Source organism: Triturus cristatus, chromosome 1_2, assembly GCF_964204655.1.
Source record: "Triturus cristatus chromosome 1_2, aTriCri1.1, whole genome shotgun sequence".
In the NCBI taxonomy this organism is placed as follows: domain Eukaryota; kingdom Metazoa; phylum Chordata; class Amphibia; order Caudata; family Salamandridae; genus Triturus; species Triturus cristatus.
The window spans coordinates 788,771,507-788,794,128 of record NC_140580.1 but is presented as its reverse complement, the minus strand read 5'-3'; the positions used below and the strand labels follow the sequence as shown (position 1 = coordinate 788,794,128).

Genomic DNA, 22,622 nt, shown 5'->3' with positions numbered 1-22,622 from the left:
TTCTTTTATTAAGAATAGGTGGGTTAGTCCCAGTTCTAGTGGATGGTATAGAATTTGATCTAACTTGTGAAGGTGGCACTGATGGTTGGGGTAGAGTGGATACACTAGAATCAGTATTAGTGAGGAAAGGAGTTATTGGTAAGTGTGGATAATGGGCAGTACTGTTTGGAACAATTGGTAATTGCGAGGGCTGCATGGAGGGTCTTTTGGCTATTGATAATAATTCCTTAACTAATGCTTTTAGGTCACTAATTTCAAGCTTCAATGCATTTATAGTTTCCATAATTAGACCTGGCGCTGGATCTGTATCTGCCACCACCTCCCGTTGGTGACTATCCATTTGCGGAGGTGGTCCAGGAGCAAGAACTCCATCGCCAGGAAGGTCTAAAACAACAGGTATAGATGAACTAGAATTAATGTCCAAACATTCTACAGGGTCATTACCCAGGTCAGATAATACCTCAAAACGATTTTTACAGACAATGACGGTGGGTTCAAGAGGTACCAAGTTATCCACAGGGGCACAAGGGCTTAAAACTTCTGTAGTTGCTCCAGGGATAGCAGAGTGGCTCTGCATGCTGTCCTGGGCTGTTAACATTGGTGAGATTGGGGCAGTTTTTTTACTAAACATTTGAGGGATAGTAACAAGACCTAGGCGAGAATTAATTAAAGGCAACGGAGACAAAGGCGTAGTAGTTAGATCAGGATCTAGAATCGTAGTACAGTCATCAACTAGGGATTCGATGCGTTGTAAGGTTGTAGATGAAATAGATTTTTTGCTAGATTTTCTGGCCTTGTTTCTTTTAGCCAAGCTGCCATTGGCATCCGTCATTTTCCTTTTGCCCATTATGGCCCTAGAACTGTCACACTAAGTGGTGTACAGACAAATTACGCTACGGGCGTAACAGAAGGCCCCACAGAGACAGCACAGTACCTTAGAAAGGGGTAACACCGGATGTAGAGGAGGGGACGCACGGACCCCAGGATTCAAATTCAATTCAATTGCCATCTGTTCACCTGGACATGTGAACCGCCAACTGCAACATGTTTGACAATTGGTAATTTGGGAATACAAACTATAAAAATTAGGTCTGGAGGACCACAAAAGCCCTCAAACAATAAAACAATGTGGGGCCGATTCCAATCCTGTGAAAAGGCCGTACGAATCGTCGTACGGAGCATTTTCTCCGTACGACTCGTACCCGGTAAACTTTCCGTACATCCTAGGAAGTACGATTCGTACAGAAAGCCTATTTCCGTACGTTTCGTACAAAAGACCGTACGGGTAAAAACACCTACGAATCTGATCCGGAACAGCCTGTACGTGACGTCCGTACGTATTTAAGCAGTGTTTTACGGCCCAGCAAGTACGATTCGTCCCTACGTCACTCCGTATGGCTCTTTTTTTACGGGAGCCAATAACAGCCGTAAAAGCTGAGTCCCCAGGGGTACGAGTCGTACAGGCATACATCCCTGTGCGTTGTGTATGTACGCACCATACCCCCAGCGCGTATGTACGGTGCATATCCCCAGCACGTATGTACGGTGCGTACCCCCAGCGCGTATGTACGCACCGTACCCCCAGTGCGAATGTACGGTGCGTACATTCGCACTGGGGGGGGGTACGGTGCGTACATTCGCACTGGGAGTACGCACTGTACATTCGCGCTGGGTGTACGCACCGTACATACGCGATGTTGTTGTAAGGTGCGTACATATGCATGGGGGGGCCTGTACGACTCGTACCCCTGTACGACTCGCACCCCGGGGACAACTTATCCCGGGATACGAGTCGTACAAAGTTCGCTTCGTAGCGGGTAAAGTCATTCCCCGTGTACGGGACGTTTTCCGTACGAATCGTACATCGGAAAGCCGGTCCGGATCGTACTTGTATGCTCGGACTATATTTTTACGATTCGTACGGAAAAGTGTCCGGGTCCGTCTTGTACAACTTTTCCCGATATGATTCGTATGGATCGGCCCGATCCGTATGTATTTTTCCCGTACGAGTCGTACTTCACGGGTCAGACGTGACTTGTACGATTCGTACGTAAAAAAATACGGATCCGAGTCGTACGGGAAAAAAAAATTACAGAATATTGAGTCTACAATATCGATGGACAGAATATCGACAGCCTATCTCTACAATGGTAAGTACAAAAATATCGCAATGGCTGCAGTGTTCATCTGTGGATGACAGCAATGAGAGATGAAAACTTGGTCATTCTGGTACTTTTGGGCCTTGCTTTCTCTCTTTCCCATCTTGTTGAAAACTATACACTGTGAGCATGACTGCAAAAGGTTTTTTTCTAAAAAGCATTAAAATCTTAGACCTTGTGCTGGTGTCTCCTAGTGTACACCCTATTTCCCCTCCTACAACTGTCAGGTTCCAATTAATACTATCTTTTATTTCCAACATTTTTTGCTAAAGCATGCCATGTGCTTACCAAGGGAATGGCTTGGTGGATGTTGGGAAGAAGTATAAACAGGGGCCCAGATTTAACAAAATGTGACGCAAAGCAGCAAGATAACTTGCTGCGCTGCATCAAATGGAGAGGGTAGGAATGCACAATATGTATCAAGATAAGGGGCATTCCTGCTCTCTCCTTGCGCTGGCGCAGTCAGGGCAGCCTAGCATCAATGCAGACACCTTTGACCATGGTGTAAGGGTTCCTTTGTTGCAGGCAGGACTGTTTTTGTGCAGGAAGGGACTCCTTCCTGCACAGGTTTTTGTACCACTTATCCTGCACAGTTTTTGTGCACACTTAGAAAGCAGAAAACACCCCTAAGGGTTGTTTGCCCTTAGGGGTTTTCCCCGCTTTTTAAGCGTGTTGCAGAATGCAGCACACCTAGAAAGATGAAAAGATGATGAGGAATAAATATATTTCTCTTCGTTGTACCTTTATAGGGAAGGCATACCATTTTGATGCATTCCCAAGTTTACCTGTCTTGGTATATCTCAGAATGAGCAAAAATACATGGGTGGATATGTGGGAACACCCTTCTCCATCCATGTAACGCCTTCCCGGTGCACTGTATGCAAGGTTGCAACTTGTGCTACCTTTCATTACTTCAGATTTACCAAGCAATGCCAGGCCATGCAAGTTGGCCTTGTGCGGCTTGGTAAATCTGACTTAAGGTTTGTGTTGCCCTTGTTTCACCCTGCGTGACGCAAGAGCAACAAATTCCAGTGATAAATCTGGGATAGTGCATTCTCACCCAACCACGGTGGACAAGTTGTTTACTCTGTCATGATAAGCTCGTTTTTTCTTAGAACAGTGGCCTATTAAAATGTCTCTCCTTGGCCTCATTCACTGAGGAAAGGATTTCATCAGGCCTATTGAAATAGGACACAATGGACCAAAGAAAGAGCATACCAGACTTAATACAAATTCCTGAACTCACTGCTTGAATCATAAGATACAAGATATCACCCAGCCAATCATCTAAAACTGGGACTGTCTTTTAGGAGACCAATAGCGAACAAGGAGCCTTTGCACCTGTATACACACCAAGAAGATTTCTTCCTCTAGGCACACATGATGGCAATATTAGTCTAACATAAATCTAAATGAGGACAAACTAGCTTCTGAGGAACCAAGCTGTCAAACCCCATTAGGGAGGGATGGAGAGTTGGCCATTCTTTCTGAAGGATCACTGACAGAATATTGACGGACAGAATATCGATCTACAAAAATATTGAGTCTACAATATCGATGGACAGAATATCGACAGCCTATCTCTACAATGGTAAGTACAAAAATATCGAAACCAAAATATCGTTGTTTAAAATATCGTTGTTTAAAATATCGTTTTTTAAAATATCTTAAAAATAATATAAAAATAATTAAATAATAAATATAATTAATAAAAACAAAGTTAGAATTATTTAAACATTTTAAAAACTGATAAATGTAATATAAAAAAATGAAACATACATATTTAAAAAAACATATATTAACTTAAAAATATTGATAAATAAATATTTTATTTAATTATAAAATGTTAGAAACACAAGAAAAGTTATATATATATATATATATATATATATATATATATATATATATATATATATATATATTGAATCCCAATCCTGGCGGCGACGAACAGTCAGGCACAGACTCCGTGAAGTAATGGCAAAAACAAAGTTTAATCCAAGCAAAGGCTAGATGCGTTTCGGCGGCGTACCGCCTTGGTCACTACGTCTAGAACACACTCGTATAGCACATAAATACGTTTCTCTCAGTTGTCAGGGCAACCTCGCAAGGTTAATCATAGACATAGACAATTAATATGCTGCTTCTGACATGACATAGCAAAAAACAGGAAAATAAATGGCAAAACAATTTGTGCTAAAGTAAATGTAAGGAAGAAAAGCACGAGCAATACGTAAATATATTAATAGCATACATTTATCGGAAGTGCAGAAGAGATGAACATAAAGACAAATAATAGCTCGTGTATGGAAACGTCTTGTCTACAGACGTAGACATAGAAAAAACATATGTGTGCCTCTAGGGAACCAGGTTGAAATTAGATGTAAACAGATAATTGCTTGGTCTGAATAAATCACACAAGATAAGGTGGATATATATATAAACCTGTAATATAAATATAAAAATAAAATATATATATATAATAAATTAAAATATTAAAATTAATATTTATTTAAAATATATATATTTTACACTACATTAACTATAAAAGTAGGGAAATGTTGGATAGAGTACGGGATGAAATTACTATTCCCACTCCAAAAAGTGCAACAGTAGGGAAAGTGTTGAATAGCGGAGGGGAATAATTTACTATTCCCACTACAGCAAATGCAACAGTAGGGAAAGTGTTGGATAGCGGAGAGGAATAATTTACTATTCCCACTCCAGTGAGTGCAACAGTAGGGAAAGTGTTGGATAGCAGGTTAGTAAAAATTACTATTCCCACTCCAACAAGAGTAACAGTAGGGAAAGTGTTGGATAGCGGGGGGTTCAATTTACTATTCCCGCTCCATTGAGTGTAACAGTAGAGAAAGTTTTAGATAGCCGGTGGGGAAAAATTACTATACCAACTCCAGCGAGTGCAACAGCAGGGAAAGTGTTGGATAGTGGGTAGATAAAAATTACTATTCCCACTCCAGTGAGTGCAACAGTAGGGAAAGTGTTGGATAGCGAGTATGCAAAAATTACTTTTCCCACTCCAGTGAGTGAAACAGTAGGGAAAGTGTTGGCTAGTGGGTAGATAAAAATTACTATTCCCACTCCAGTGAGTGCAACAGTAGGGAAAGTGTTGGATAGCCGGTGGATAAAAATTACTATTCCCACTCCAGTAAATGCAACAGTAGGGAAAGTGTTGGATAGCGGGTGGGTGAAAATTACTATTCCCACTCCAGCGAGTGCAACAGTAGGGAAAGTGTTGGATAGCGGGTATGTAAAAATTGCTATTCCCAATCCAGCGAGTGCAACAGTAGGGAAAGTGTTGGATAGCGGGTGGGTAAAAATTACTATTCCCACTCCAGCGAGTGCAACAGTAGGGAAAGTGGTGGATAGCAGGTGAGAATAATTTACTAGTCCCACTCCACCAAGTGTAAAAGTGGGGAAAGTGTTGGATAGTGGAGGGGAATGATTTAGTATTCCCACTCCTGCAAAATAATTAACATTAATTAACAAATAATTAATTTTTCAAAAATAATTTACCTCCCACTATATCCCCCTATAAACGTCACCACCAAGAACGTAAAATATTACACAATTAATATAATTATTTAACAATGAATTAATTAACTAATAAAAATTAACAAACAAATAAAAAACAATCAAAAATAAATTAGTTCACACAATTAACACTATAAAATAACTTTAAATAAATATTGTATATAAAACAATTATAGTTTTTTTATTAAATTACTTCCCACCCTACTCCCCTATCAACCCACAACCAACCCACAAAAACTTACACAATTAACACATTTAGGTGCCGATTCCTATCCTGTAAAACCCGGGTACAAATGGTCGTACGGAGCATTTTCTCCGTACGACTCGTACCCGGGAATTCCACCGTACAAACCAGCAAGTACGATTCGTACAGAAATACCATTTCCGTACGAATCATAAAAAACACCGTACGGCTATAAAATACATACAATTCCGATCCTGGAAAGCGCGTATGCGACGTCCGCACGGAGGCAGCGTTTTACGGACCAGCAAGTACGATTCGTACCCACAGCACTCCGCACGGCTATATTTGTACGGGAGCCAAAAAGTGCCGGAAAAGCTAAGTACGCTGCGATGCACGAGGAAAAGGGGGCCCGGTACACACCGTACACGCCATCACCCACATCGTACGTGTCATCATGTACGGTGCGTACCCCAACATTGCATATGTACGGACCGTACCCCCAGCCCCCCGTATGTACGTGCCGTACCCCCAGCCCCCCCGTATGTACGCGCCGTACCCCCAGCCCCGTATGTACGCCCCGTACCCCGAGCCCCCCGTATGTACGCGCCATACCCCCAGCCCCCTGTATGTACGCGCCGTACCCCCAGCCCCCCGTATGTACGCGCCGTACCCCCAGCCCCGTATGTACGCCCCGTACCCCGAGCCCCCCGTATGTACGCACCATACCCCCAGCCCCCCCGTATGTACGCACCGTACCCCCAGCCCCCCGTATGTACGCGCCGTACCCCCAGCCCGTATGTAAGCGCCATACCCCAGCGTGTAGCAATGGGGGTATAGCGCGTACATACGGGGCTGGGGGTACAGCGCGTACATACCGGGGGGGGGCTGGGGGTACCGCGCGTACATACGGGGCTGGGGGTACGGCACTTACATACGGGGGGCTGGGGGTATGGCGCGTACATACGGGGGGGTATGGCGCATACATATGGGGGGCTGGGGGTACTACGCGTACATAAGGGGGGGCTGGGGGTACGGTGCGTATATACGGGGCTGGGGGTATGGCGCGTACATACGGGGGGCTGGGGGTACGGCGCGTACATACGGGGCTGGGGGTACGGCGCGTACATACGGGGGGCTGGGGGTACGGTGCGTACATATGGGGCTGGGGGTATGGCACGTACATACGGGGAGGCTGGGGGTACAGCGCATACATACGGGGGTACGGTGCGTACATACGGGGCTAGGGGTACGGCGCGTACATACGGGGGGCTGGGAGTACGGCGCGTACATACGGGGCTGGGGGTACAGCGCATACATACGGGGGGCTGAGGGTACGGCGCGTACATACGGGGCTGGGGGTACGGCGCGTACATACGGGGGGCTGGGGGTACGGCGCGTACATACGGGGGGTACGGCACATACATACGGGGCTGGGTGTAAAGCGTGTACATACGGAGGGGCTGGGGGTACAGCGCGTACATACGGGGGGGCTGGGGGTATGGCGCGTACATACGGGGCTGGGGGTACAGCACGTACATACGGGGGGGCTGGGGGTATGGTGCGTACATCCGGGGGGGCTGGGGGTACGGCACGTACATACGGGGGGTGGGGGGTTCGGTCCGTACATACGGGGGTGGGGTGGGGGGGGCTGTACGACTCGTACCCCGGGCACAAGTGTACCCGGGGTAGGGGTCGTACACAGTTCGCTCCGTACGGGACGTTTTCCATACGCTTGTGCATTCGGAACGCCGGTACGGATCGGACTTGAGCGCTCGGACTTCAGTTTTACGACTCGTACGTAAAACTGTCCGGGGACGTCTCATAGACTTTTCCCGAGGCGATTCGTATGTATTTTTCCCGTACGAATCGTACTTCACCGTTTGTACGGTACTTGTACGATTCGTACGTAAAAAAATACGGATACGAGTCGTACGGGAAAAAAAAATACAGGATCGTAATCGGCCCCTTAATATCCAATTAATAAATAATTAATAACATTTGTTAACACAATTAAAAATATATATTATTAATTACATAAATATGAATTAATAAAAATTGTAATTAATTAATTATAATTAAATTACTTCCCACCCTACTCCCATATAAAACCACAACCAGCCCCTCAAAAAATGACACAATTAGCATATTTACCAATTAATTATGAATTATGAATAACCAATTAATAACAAATTAATTAACACAATTAACAATATAAATTATTAAATACAAAAATATTAATTAATACAATTATTAATTAATTAATTTATATTAAATTACTTCCCACCCTGTTCCCCTATAAACCCACAACCTACGGAGCTAAAATAAGCCAAAATTAATGAACATAAAATTAACTACGTGTAAAAAATTCAAACATGCATTACAAAAATAAGCTATACTTTTAACACATATACAAACATACAAAACAATTTTTTTTTCTCGATATTATTAACAACAATATTTTTATTAACGATATTATTAACATCGATATTAATTAAAACGATATTTCTTACCTGCCTGTCGATATTCTGGTCGACGATATTCTTGATGGTCGATATTCTGTCATATCGATATTTAAACATCGATATAATGGTATATCGATATTTAGACATCGATATTATGTCTGCATACCCTTTCTGAACATAGAGATCTGGAACCTGAGTAAGTTTGGGAAGGTTGTGAGATGGAAAAGGGAGATCTAAGAATCCAATCTGATAACACCAGAGGTGATCTGTGAGTCCTCTGCTATCACAGCTCTGCTCCATTCTGTAGCTGCTGGAACTCTGGAATTTCAGTAGAGCCCTGATGAATCAGTGAAGTGTGACGGTAGAACAGTTTCACTAATGTAGAAAGTAAACTTCTTTCAGAGAAATCTTTTTGCTAAATGATAAGCATGTACCACCCCATTTGCAATGCTCTATCAAACACAACCATAAATAGCTATATGTTATGCCTCCAGACAAATTACGATAACCAGAAATCAGCATTTTCCGCTTCACCTAAATGGGCACAGGCCCAATACATATATTTTAAGCCATTTTGTTGGTATAGGTTAAAATGTGGGTGTGAACTGCATTCACGAGAGGAAATAGGTATGGATCCCTTTTGGAGGGGGAAAGTTACCCAGGCTTTCCAGAAACAACCACACATTTAGGGATTCAAAGAGTACACCCTAAACCATACTAATTCGAGTGGCTTCTATTCATATTCAGAGTATCGAATAGTGGAAGAGCCTGGTTTACCTAGTTACTCATGACAGGTTCCACGGCTGATTAAGATCCTTGTACCTGCATCTTCCAATGCCTGAAGCACCTCCTTGGCCCAAGAGCAGATGAAAGAACTTTCCCTAGTTGAGGTCGTGCAGTGGTTTTTTAAACCAAAGAAACCCGGCCCGCTTTCATTTCCCCAGTAAGTAAACTACAACAGAATTAGTCTGCCAAGCGTCCCATTTCAAGAACCTGTCTAGAACTACTCTGGACTGCTGTTTGGACTGGTGGCTGGGACTCACCCAGGAATCATAATGTACTGTCTGATCCCCATATACCCTGTAGGAAGCTACAAAATGCCCAGCATAACTGTTCATTTACTGTCTGACTCCTTGAGTACAACGTGTTGTGCTACTGCAGGTCAGGGCCACTTAAAAGTGGTGGAACGAAAGGGATGAGAATCTCCCACAGGAAAATCTGCAGAGGTTACTCCTAGCTTACCCTTACACCCAGTGCTTAATTTACAGAAGAATAATTGCCAGTATCCAATGTCTTTCTCAGTGGCCCGCCACCAGTGTTGCTGAATGTTGGAATTGCCAAAAACAAAGCTGTCTAGTTTTGATTGCAACCTGTGTCTCTTTCCACCACCACCATACACTGCCTGTCCCTTTATGTCACTGTTTCAGCTTCTTTTTCATCCCTGGCGTCTCTCTTTGTCATTGTTTTTCTGTCTTTCTCTTCCTTCATCCTTCGCCTTTTTTCTGCTTTTCTTTGTCTGGGTCGAAGACTGATGATGGAGAAATAAGTCCTGGTCCTCAAAATTGAGTGGCGGTGAGCCCCAGCTGCAACCACTGGCTCAGATTAAGCACTGCCTAAACCATTTGCAAACACAGGGTCCCTTCCTAGGCAGTGCCATCACCAAAGGCACACCATTAAGGTTGCTACATGCCTGGCTTGTTAGCCTGTCTGCTTACACAGACTCTCAAACACAACTGTCAGTTTCTCCCAGAGCATTATGGCCAAACTGCTCTTCAGAAAAGCGCAGCCACCAACCTGGCTAATCATACATTAATGCTGAGTCCAGTGATAGCAAGGCTATACCCACAGTCCAGCAGGGCACCCTGCTGTTGCTAGTAGGAACCTAGAGAGGTAGGTACACAGAACATATTCTAACATCAGTTTTATGCCTCTAAGGGAAAGCTCTCAGATATATATGTTTAGCTTGTGCTATGTTGAGACAGACTGAGAAAGAAAATACAGCACAGGTGTGAAAGATATGCTTTGTTTTGTTCTGGATCTCAAGTTAAAAGGTCAGCAAGACCTTGTTGTCGGACACTGTGCAATAACCGCTAGCGATCCTGTGTGTTAATTCTCATGTTAATACATTGCCGGTTTCTGGAACAAGGGTATCCTGGGTGACCGGTTTATGATCAGTGTTGTTTGAAGAGAAGATAAATGCATTAGATACTGACATATAATAGAAGCCCATAGAAGGTTAAGTCTCAGCATCCTTGGGTTTGCTTCCCTCTGTGACAGGGCTTGAGCCCCTCCAAGACTATCAGCGGGCTAATATAACTTAAGGAGATGTTTTGCCCCCCTTTCCTCGTTCATAAATGTCAAAGCTTTTGCCTCTACTTTTGGGGTACTGGGAAGGACCAGTTTGAAACGTGTCTACAGATAGTTTTTTCGTGCATATTGATGGTATCCACTGTCTATCCTTTAGTTGGAGAATGTACCTGCTCCTCTTTAGCTCAAAGGGAAGACTTCAGAATATGCCACTGTCTGTTAGAAATCCAAGGCATTGTGTGTAATTTTTAGATGTATTAAGAAGGTGAGAAGTGGCACGAATTGTTGATGAGGTGCAGATTTCTGACTCCAATTTCTGCAGTTTGGGGATAGTACTTGGATAGCTACGGGTAGTCAAGGACCAGTCATCCTCCTCTAAAATAACAGTGGAGGAATCGGAGCTTGTTACTGCCAGAGACGTTTTAATGCATGGGCAAAGTGGGCTCTGGCCCAGGGCCCCAGCCTTTCAGGGGGCCCCCTGACAGAGTCAGCTCCATTCTCCAGAGTTTTGCCCTAATGACCTTGAATATTTCTTAAACAGATTGTTTTAAATACTATTTTCCTTTAATTTATTTTTTTATGTACCTTATTTGTGAGTCTAGTATAGCCATTTTGCAGAGAAATGTTGTGTTTATGTTTCATGCAATATACATAAAAAAGTTTCTTTTGGATCAAAACAAGGCCTTACATATAAGAAATGGGAGGGCGTTACAAAGATTATTTGCAGTAATATTGCTGAGCTGCTGCTGTGTTACAATATTGAAAACACACATAACTATCCCTGAATATTAGATGTAAACACATTTAGGGCCTTATTTATGAGAAGTGATGCATGGCTGTGTGCGCCCTCCTTGCGACATGATCAATGCGTCATATTTACTGTATGACGCATCATGTCGCATCATGTTACAGATATGTCAGTATTTCTGACGTATCTGTAGGCGCAAAAGTTATGCATTGCTGGGGTGTGTCTGATAATAGACGCAACTCCAGCAATGTGTCCTTTCACATGGGGAAAGCCCCATGTGAAAGGACCTGCATCAGTCTTACACCTGCTGTGAGGCAGGTGTAAGATATTGAGGCAATGGCGTCCTATAAGTGGCGCACTGAGTTATCATAGATTTCAATGTGCCACTTCTACAAGGCTTTTTGAGGGGCAACACCCACCCTGCATACATTATACCTGGTGCAGGTATAATGTGGTGCAGGAGTTTCAAAGTGATGCATCTGCCTAGATGCGTCACTTTGCAAATATAGAGCAACATGGCACATTTTTTACGCTGCCGGTGCGTCACAAAACGTGACGCACTTGCGGCATAAAAGGGAAGCAAGGCCTCATAAATAAGGCCCTTAGAATTTGAACGAGTGTTCCTTTGCACTGTCAGGGAACTAATGAAATGAAATAGTGTATTTAATAAACTGCGCAACTATTCATACTAGAGTGTCCTGGCGCGTGACTGCGGGAGGAAAACGTGCGTAAAAGACCCATCAGTTAGTAAAATCCAGGTTTTTAAGTTCTTCCTGAAAGAGAGTAGGTCTGTGGTTAGTCTCAGAGACTCAGGGAGGCTATATTCCACAATTTTGCACCTAGAAAGCCGAGGGATCTGCCTCCAGTGCGGCACAGCATTTTTTAGGCACGAGGGCTAGGTTGGCATTGGAAGATCTTAGAGGTCTAGCTGTTGTATAGCGATTAACGCGCCTATTTAGGTAGATAGCTCCTAAGCCGTGGAAAGCTTTAAAGAAGATGGTCCTCGCTTTGAAGTCGATACGTTCTTTTATGTGGAGCCAGTGTAGAGACTTGAGAATAGGGGTCATACTAGATCTGGGTTTAGGTCTCAGGATGGCCCTGGCTGCTGTGTTTTGTACCACTTGTAGGTGCTGAATATGGGATTTGGGAAGACCAAGGTACAAGCTGTTGACATAGTCAAGCTTTGATGTCACCAGAGCCTGCATCACGATCTTTCTGCTCTCATGCAGCAACAGTGGCAGGAATATTTTTAGCATCCGGAGTATGCCAAACAAAGCGCCAGTTAGATTTTGGATTTGAAAGCGCATGGAGATTGTCTTTTCTATGACAATTCCTAAGTTTTTGACTTTCTCCGTTTCCGTGGGTGGGGATGGCAGATCTTTTGGCCACCAAGAGCTTCAGTCAGAAGTTTCTGGATTACCAAAGAAAACAACTTCACATTTGTCAGGATTGCACTTCAGCTGATTGATCTTAAGCCAGTTAAAAACCTTTGTGAGGCAAGACCTAATCATTGCCCCGTCAAAGTTGGTTCCTTTTTCACACATAAAAATCAGCTGAGTGTCATCAGCATAGGAAACAATTTTGGCGTCCTCTTCCTCTACTAGAAATGCAAGGGGGGATAGATATAGATTAAAAAGGGTAGGACTAGGAATGGAGCCCTGAGGGACACCTACATTCATGGCTGGAACCGGGGATGAGAAAGGGGGAGCCAGATATCCTGAGATCCATTTACCAAGAAGTATGACATCCATGTTATGGCTCCTGGATGTTAGCAAGTCTCTCCAGGAGCCTCTCAATTAGGACTGTATTGAAGGCCGCCGACAGATCGAACAGTATATGAACAGCCTTGCCTCCCTGGTCCAGCTTACCCTTGAGATATTATTGAGTCAATTCCAGCAGAGCGGACTCCGTACTGTAGTTAGCCCTAAAACCGGAATGGGACACATGAAGGAGCTTCCCATCTTCAATGTGTTTTTGGAGGGCCTTGTTTACATGCTTCTCTAATACTTTGGAGAGGGCCAAAAGAAGGGAGATTGGCCTGTAGTTGGCAGGGTCCGTCGGTTTGGCGTTAGTCTTTTTTATCAGTGGAAGAATCTTAGCATTCTTCCATAATTTCGGCGTGTTGCCTGAGGAGAGGGAAGCATTAAAGAGCTGGTTTACAGTGGGGTTTATGGTGGAAGCTAATAGGTTCAGGATATTCGCTGGACATGGGTTGGTAGGAGAGCCAGACTTAATTCTTTGGAGAAAGGTCAGTCACTCTTCAAGCTGAAACTCAGGGAAAGCTAGTAAAGATGGAGTATCCAAGAGGTGAAATTTGCTATTAGAACTAAGGTAGAAGGTCAGTTCTTCCTCTGAGATGTTAGTGAAGGCTTGTTCGATCACGGGGATCTTTTTGTGGAAGAATTGAGCTATTTGCTTAGACCATTCTTGCGTGCATGGCCCTTCCTTTGTGCCAGCTTTCGGGGCGTTAAAGGATTTAACTATGCTAAAGATTACCTTACTCTTATTTTGGGCATTTTCTATCTTGGTTTGAAAGAAGTTTTTCTTGGCTGCCTTCACGAGAATCTAATGAGCTTTTAAGTTGTCTTTATACACCTTCCTGTCCACAGGTAGATAGGATTTACACCATTTAAGTTCCATTTTTCTACAATTTCTTTTGCTAGATCTGAGGGAATCATTAAACCATGGAGCTGGTGGGGGCGAACTCCTTAAGGAGCAGGAAACAACCGATACAGGTGCATCAATGTTAGTTCAGAGCCATGAATCTATTGAGAGGGCATCCGAGTCGGGGCAGCCAGACAGCTCCAGTGAGGAACGACCGAGGGCATCTGCTAACATCGGGATGGATATTTTATGGAACGTCCTGTAATTAGGGACCCTCTTCCCTGCGTTAGCCCGAGGGGCTGTGGCAGAGTTGGGAATGACGAATTTTATTAGGAGGGGGTGAGACCAGATAATGGGAAGAGGTAGGTTTACTGATATGTCAAAGTTGTGAAAGATTTGGCTAGGGTATGGCCCTTCTCATGGGTGGCCGAAGAAATAGATGGAAACGTGTTGCAGGCCTGCAGCGTCTCCAACAAGGAAATTGGTAGAGGGTTTTTTCCATTGTCCATATGTATTTTGAAATCTCCCAGAATAAGGCAGTTGTTGTATTTTAAGGCCAGGGAGGTGGTGGCTGTATTAAGCATAGTAATAACATTTCCAATTGCACTGGGTGGTCTGTAAATTAGAAAATCAGCTATGCTATGATGGGGGAAGAAGGTACAGTCGAAGTCTAAGGACTCTGCGCCCTCAATGTTTTCCATTGGGATGGGAGAGCAGTCTAGTAATTGATTGTAAATTATGGCGACACCGCCCTCTTCCCACTCGGTCGGTCCCTCCTGAGGATTTTACAACCCGTAGGGATGGCCGAGGTGATAGTAGGGTTGGAGGCTTCAGACAGCCAGGTCTCAGTGAGAAATAAAAGATCAGGCTGTTCGTCTAAAAGTAGACCATAAATGTGTGGTTCATGCTTTTGCATAGAGCGACAATTTAAAAGGGTGGCCTTTAAGTCCTTTGTTTTCTTGCTTTTACACTTGTTGCATGGGAGGATCTTGGGTGTGGGTTTCCTGGGATGGAGGAGAGACCAGTTGCACTTATTGCATCGAAAGTCTACCTCCAAGCTTGGATCAGCCGCTGTACACTGACATAATGGTAGCCGCCTAAGGCTAAGCAGTGTTTCCCTATTGTAATATAGTGGAAGAAACTCACCGGAGGGGAACTGGGCAGCATGGCCGGCGCCAGAAGCCTCCGGGCGCAGACGGGCTTGCCTTTGGTGCGCCTTCGACGCGCCGGCGGCGCGCCCACTGCGTGCATCCTTTTGTATCAGGAATATATAGACTAATGCCTATGATGCAAACTGGATCGCTAGCGCAGCTGAGGAAGTGGAAACTACGTGGGTGGAAGTGAGGAGCCTTATAGTAGCCACAGCCCTCCGCACAATCGGCGTATCAGCCGTGGCGGACCAGGACTGGAGGAAAAGCGAGATGTGAATCGAAGCAGGTGAGGAGGTGTAGGCAAGCAGTATCAAGTAAAGTGCAAGTGCTCATAGGTAGTAGAAATTGTTAAAAAGCACAGAGTAATTCAGCCACACATATACATTTTAAAAAGTATAAAAAAAACTATGAGCAGGGCAGGAAACACTAATTCCTACCGCTGTCAGCTGCACGCGTCCATTTAGATCGGGAATATATAGGCTAGTGCCTATGATGCAAACAGGATCGCTAACGCCGCTGAGGAAGCGGAAACTGTGTGGTTAAACAGGGGCTCAAATTGGATCATAAATTCAAAGCTGTTCTGAACAGGGGCCCCCAAAATATGTTTGGCCCAGGACCCCCAAAATCCTTAAGATGTCCCTGGTTACTGCGGCCACCTAGAAGACATCTTGATAAAGATCTAATGGTACCTTGTTAGACATGGCTTGAAGCTGTAGCCCTCTCTCTTTAAACTCCTTCAGCAATTTACTGTGGTTGGAATCTGCTTTTCGGAGTTGAGATTCTTGGATGGCGAACTGCCTTTGGAGAGAGGAAACAACGCCTGAAGAAAGAGAGATATTGGCATATTCAATACAACATGTTTTCTACAGCGTGAAAGAATGTGTGACATTTCTGATAAAATAGGCTTATATGTGTAGCATTCATCTGTAAAAAAAAAGCACAGTAGAGAGCAAATACTAGTAGTGAAAACCCAACCGAGATAAACGTTGGCCTATTTAAACATAAGCAGACATTGAAACATTTTCTGACTTCCAGTTTTACAACAAAAATTTGCAATTTCACATTCAGAATACCGACTAGCATTCAAGTAATCAATTTCGATGTTCCTATTGCCAAGTCTGAAAGCTTCTTGATTCATACAACAGGCAGGGCAACAAGCATTTGGGATTATAAGAAGTAATTTGATAATTCATTTGGATTTTTTTAATTTTGTATCCAGTTTTATCATTTTAGACATTTGAATAATCGGGATTCACAGGGCTAAAATCAGTCTTTTTTTATTCCTGATGTAGCTGTTAAAGAAAAGATTTGCAAGCTGTCCATCTTGAATTACTAAGCTTTCTCCTGTATTCATACAGCACACTTCTGCATGTGCACTGCACATGACTTGCACAAACAAGGCACGTGGTGGAGCAGGCTAGGCAAATAACTCAAGGTGCATCTGCAAAATGGGAGAGGCCAAGGAAAGCTGTTTCAATTCAGAGCAATAGACACAAAGTAAACTAAGCCCACGCTTTGTTTGGTGGTTCCCCTTGTGTCTTGAAGAAGTAAAGTTGTGACTGGACCATTAAGACGGCCGGCATTTGACTGATATTACACCAGCGCAAAATGCTGTCATATCTAGAAATCATACATAACTGCAAAGACAAAGAACAAAAGTGCAAACAGCTATGAAAGTGCATATGAACTGTCCTTCATTTTAATGAATGAACCTAATTTAAATAACAATAATCGTATAATCCCTGTAACCATACCATTGTGCTTCGTTCTGTCACATGTGTTACACCTACCATAGGTACCCCCCAAGTGCAGCCCCCCACCCCACTGGGGGCCCGCAACGGGCCCCCAATGCGGAATCTGCATGCCTTTCCATGGCAGAGTCTCTGCCTTGGAAAGGCATTGTAAATGCAACATCCTAATATGGATGGCGGTGCCTGCAACGCACCGCCACCATAACAAGGGCTTTTTCCACCTTGTCGGGAATCGGACTGGCGGAAAAGCAGCGGACGGTCTTTCCATCCGCCGCGGTGCCCCTCGCCATTCTAATATGGGAGGGGGGTGATACACGGCCATCTGGCGATCGGTCTGTCATCCTAATGGGGACCTAACTGCGAAGGGGGCAGTTTTGGCCATCTCCAGTTACTAATACTTCAAGTTAAGGAGCGAATGAAGAAACAAGAAAATGAGCTTACCTGGTCGTTATGATATATATGCCAGGACTTATTCAGAAGGCGTGTTGAAGAGTAAACAGAATACAGTAAGGCAGCTCCGCCGTGGACTGTTCATCTCACGATCCCCTGTAAATTTGGTGAGATTAAATACATCGAAGTACAGTACTTTCCTGTTTGCATTGTGACCGGCCGTGCTTCAGGGTTTGTAGCATCAATTCATTGAGGCGTGAGGTGCAGAGGAGACATTCGGACTGGCGAGTAACGTGGTCCATGACAAAGAAGGTAACGGGCACTCAGGAGGAGTGGGCTTTCATCTGAGTAGAAAAAGTTGCGCTGTGGTCGCATGTCAGCCTCTGCCTGACGAGTGAGGGGTGAGCATCTGACAGGACTTGTGGAGGCCCCGGGGTGAATTGTAGCAAGGCTGTTGCCTAACCGGGGGATCGCGTTATCGCAAGGACAAGGAGGGGTGTCGAGAGCCTTGAGGGAAAGCGTCGCAAGTCATCGCGTCTCGAGTGAGGGGTGGCAACTGTTGTTCTCTGCCTGTGGGAGTTCAGGAGTGTTCCTCTGAGGAAAGGCAGAGAGGCGCTGTTCGTTCCCTCACTCTGGCGAGCTTCTCCTGCTTCTGCATCATGCAGCGCTGTTCATATTCCCCATCCTGTCAGCGTGCTCCAGAGTGTGCAGAGCTGAGACACTGATCTCCTGAACGTGCACGCCATTCCTGTCAGAGCGCTGGTGCGTTACAGTTAACCTGCCTTTGCCGTGTCAGTTTCAATAGATGTGGGAAATCGATGAGTGGAGTTGTGGTATTGCGAGCCTTACAGCATGAGTTCAAGTTGTAGTGTAAGTAAGTAAGGAAAAAAGGATTGTAATCCATTTTTAACTGTCCATCATTTTTGTTTTTTCCTCCTGGCATACGTGAGTCTCCGTGGTCCTGCAGTACTTTAATTATCTTTGGCTGGTTTTCCACATGCACTCCCTTGCCAGAGTCATAGTTGCTCCACAGGTCAGCAGCACCTTGCTGGCTACCTTTCTCACATATATTTCAACAAACTACTGTGAGGCAAGGACATAATACTGTGCAGCCTATTTATTCCAGTTGAGTTTTCCCCACTTATATTTGTAAAGTACCCGCTGGCAACCCTACTTACCCAATATGATGACTGCAGCCAGCATGAGCCAACCCTCATCCTTTTTAAATGAGGTTAGAGAGCCTGAGATAAGCTGTAAAGAGTGGGTCAAATTTTTCGAGTCATACCTTATTTCCATTGGTGGAGAGCGCTTCAATTCCATGTGTAAGCATCACATCCTTCTTCATAATTTGGGAGTATACGGGCGCAACATTTACGAGACATTACCTGAACCAGAGAGTGAGGGAGGGGAAACAGTTGTGGGTCTGGATATTTTTGAGAGCACCATATTCAAACTAGAGACACATTTTGGGAATAGAATAAATGTAGTGCTGGAACGACAAGTTTTTCGGCAGAGCACAAGGTAAACAAGAATCTGTAACCAACAGCGTTGAGGGGTCTCACCCAATTGTGCGATATTGCAATGTAACGGATTCACTAATAAGAGACCAGTTAGTGCGGTGCACTAATAATGTGCGCATTTAAGAGAAACTGTTGGCCAAGAACCCCAATCTAAGAGAGTCAGTTGCCATTGCCAAATCAGTGGAACATACAGCCAGGTGCATCAAAGAAATGAAGACCACCACTGATGTAGTGGCCAGTATTCAGGAAGAGGAGGAGGACAGCGAAGTTTTAAAACTAAAAAGTAGAGAAAAGTTGCACAACAAAACCCCTGGTAGTGAAAGAAATCTAAGGTGTTTCAGGTGTGGTAGTAGCAATCACCTTACTAATAACATTCATTGCCCCGCTAAAAGTGTTACTTGCAAAAAATGTAATAGAAGGAGACATTTTGCCAGGGTGTGTAGAGAAGGCGACCCCCATGCCAAGAAGGGTGGGGGTGTAGAAGGATATTGGGGTAAAAAAGTAAAATGTGTACTGCCTATTGAAAGTAAGTATGTATTGCATACTTACTTTCATCGCTCAGTAAGTGTCAATATGATTTATCCAAAGTGTGATTTATCTTTGAATAACACAACCGTAAACATGTTTCCAGATTCATGTTCTCATTTTACGTTGTTGAACAAGAATGATTATGAGTGCTTTGAGGACAAAGGAAGGAACATGTTACAGAATGCAGACATTTCACCCACAGGTTATAGCAGGGAGCCCATACCCCTTCTAGGTATGAAGGAGATGCGTATAAAGACATGGATACATATGGGAAGGTATACATTGTAGAGTCCGGATCCAACCTGTTAGGTTGGCAGCACCTGAAGGAACTGGGCATCATTCTGGATCCCAACAAGGAAGAACAAGTTCTACCGATGGCAGGAAACCTGGGTGGTGGCAGTATTTGTGACGAGTTTCCAAGATTGTTTCGGGAAGAGCTGGGCCTTTTACATGACTTACTACATAAAATAAAACTCAAGACCAACGCCAAACTAGTGGTACATAAGCTGCGCCCTGTACCACAACAAATGAGAGAGCCGTTGGAGAAAGAGCTTAACAAACTGTGCAACATGGGAATCATACAACCTGTGGAACGTTCTGAATGGTTGTCACCAGTCGTCATCGCAGCCAAGGCCAGTGTAGACTTGAGGAGCCTCAACAAGAGTATATGGATAGAAAGACACCCACTGCCTAACATAAATGAGATGCTCAGCACCATGTCCCAAGCGAGGTATTTCTTCGTCATCGACCTGTCGATGGCTTACCACCAGGGGGACCTGCATCCAGAATCTAGACTACTCATCGCATTCATAACCCCTCAGGGTGTGTGCATGTTCAGAAGGATGCCTTTTGGATTAGCGTCCGCTGCGGCGGTTTTCCAGAAGGGCATGCAGCAAATTTTGAAGGGCGCAAACTGCTCAATGTGCTTCCAGGATGATATCTTAGTGTATGGTCGCAACGTGGAGGACCATCACAACACCCTTAGACTCTTTTTCAAAAGACTCATGGACGCAGGATTGACAGTACAGAAGTCTAAGTGCAAATTAAGGGTGACGTCAGTGGACTACCTAGGACATTCAATTTCTGAAGAAGGATTTAGACCTAAAAGCAACCTTCTCGGTGCTGTGAGAGACGCTCCATATACAAAAAACAAGGAGGAAATTAGATCTTTCCTAGGGTTGATGGAATACATGGCCAAGTACATTAAGAACTTTTCATCCAAATGTGAACCAGTGCGAGAACTGCTAAAAAAAAAACAAGGAGTTTGAATGGAATGAGCAACATAAGTGTGGTGGATGCTCTCAAGGAAGATATTAAATTCGCCAGCTTTAGGGGTATTTGATTCACATAATAAAACCATCCTTACCACAGATGCATCCAAAAAGGGCTTAGGGGCCACCCTATCTCAAAGAAATGGAAAGGAAGAAAGGATTATTGTCTTCGCATCCCGTTGCCTTACAAATGCAGAAAGAAATTACTCCATAATTGAAAAGGAGGCCCTGGCATGTTTCTGGGCAGTGAAGCATTTAACATTTTCCTGTGGGGGCTGAACTTCACCATTCATATGGATCACAAGCCTCTCACTTCCATCTTCACGGTGAAGGGTATGGAAAGTTGTACTCCACGCATTGGAAAATGGATTCTGGGCTTAGAGAATTTTAATTTCAAAGTGGAGTACGTCTCTGGTGAAGACAACAAAATTGCAGACTTCTTGTCTAGAACACCCTTGGAAGTGGAACAACCCGAGGAAATGCTTGACAGCCCCATTATGGTTGTAGATGACTCTGCCATTACAGAAGAAGAATGGAAGAAATGCATGGACGAAGACAAGGAGTTGGGCAGACTGAGAATTGTATTGAGAGAAGGGTGGCCTAGTAAATGCAGTGATCTGGAAGCAGAACTCAAAGACTTCTGGGAAGTCAGGAATGACTTGAGTGTCATAGAGGACAGAGTCTACCGTCAAAATAAAGTTGTACCACCTGTGGGTCTCAGGAGAAGAATAATGGATCTGGCCAGGGCCGTTTCTAGGAGTTTGGCCACCCTAGGCGAGAACTGAAAAATGCCGCCACCCTCCATATTACTACTAATTATGCAGTAATATAACCCCTACCTACCCTCACACACCAACCCCGGAAGCCACTGAAGGCCTAAACAACTATGCAAGCAAACGAACACAAGTGTGTGTCACACGCCTGCAGATGGCTGCCTACTGCACCTATAGTCATTTTAGATGAACATGGATTCCCATGGCACCCCTCGGTTTGCCTGACAGCAGACATGTCTTACACGAGCTTTGAACAGGACAGTATTGCTTATATTGCAAACAGAGTTAAAAAAAAAAAGCGCCCACGCTCCTGCGAGGCCTGCACAGATGCAGAATGGTTGCTCCCTATGGTGTAAGGTCTGATGACCCTCGCTCCTCCAACGGACCCCAGAGCACGGGAGAAGGGGCGAGGCCATGTCTCAAGTACCCTTGCAAGCAGAGTCCCGCTGTGTGTGTGTTTTTAACTTCCTGGGCCATCGCCCAGGCAGACAGCCCCCGCCCCACAGAAAGGGGCAGTTAGGAGGGCTGATGGACGGGAGCTGGGTCCATGGTGGTCTGAAGGTGCCGCCGCTGGGAACCATTCAGGGACACCCAAATGACTGGGGCCGTTGGCATTGCAAGTTAGTCCTTAAACTCTAGACAGTCGGAGCGAGAGTGGGCGAGGAGACGATGCCCCCTCCCGGTTTCCTTTCAACTCCCTCAGTCACAGGACCTATCTTCTCGCATTTAGATCAGAATGCAGATGCGATTTTGGCGGCCCCTGCCCGCCTACTCAAGACATGCTACAGCTTTTAGGCCAGGAGTGTGGGAGGGGGGGGGAGGGGTACAGGGGGAGGAAGAAACGTGAAATGAAACAACTAATCAGCTTACCTTTTCACCCTTATCCAGTTGCTGTAAAGACAGGGCCGGCACCTCAGACCACAAGGGCGGCATTTCACGGTTTGTTTTTAGAAATTAAACCCCAATTGCTGTAAAGATAGGGAGCAAGAAGAGAGTGGCTGTAGGCTTTACACGTCTCACTGCAGATTCCATGTCTAGACAGCGTGCCAAGAAATGCCTCGCTTGTTCATATTTACAACGCATGCACCTCCCTCACACACACAGTGAGGAGCAGCGAGAGAGAAACTGAGGTAAGAAGAGGAAGAGGAACAGAGACGGGCAATTGACCGTGTCAGAGAAGTAAAAGTGGTAATGATTTCGACCACTAAATTAATCCTACCGTGTC

General features: G+C 44.7%; 1 protein-coding gene across 3 annotated transcripts in view; it reads right to left on the bottom strand.

Annotated features, from left to right (window-relative positions):
* CCDC27 (coiled-coil domain containing 27) overlaps nt 1-22,622 on the bottom strand; it is a 426,770-nt gene that overhangs the window by 82,539 nt on the left and 321,609 nt on the right. For all 3 annotated transcript variants that reach the window (XM_085608856.1, XM_085608854.1, XM_085608857.1), the window contains one exon: nt 15,854-15,984. In XM_085608856.1, the coding sequence (XP_085464982.1) occupies nt 15,854-15,984 (131 nt within the window). The remainder of the gene's footprint in view (nt 1-15,853; nt 15,985-22,622) is intronic.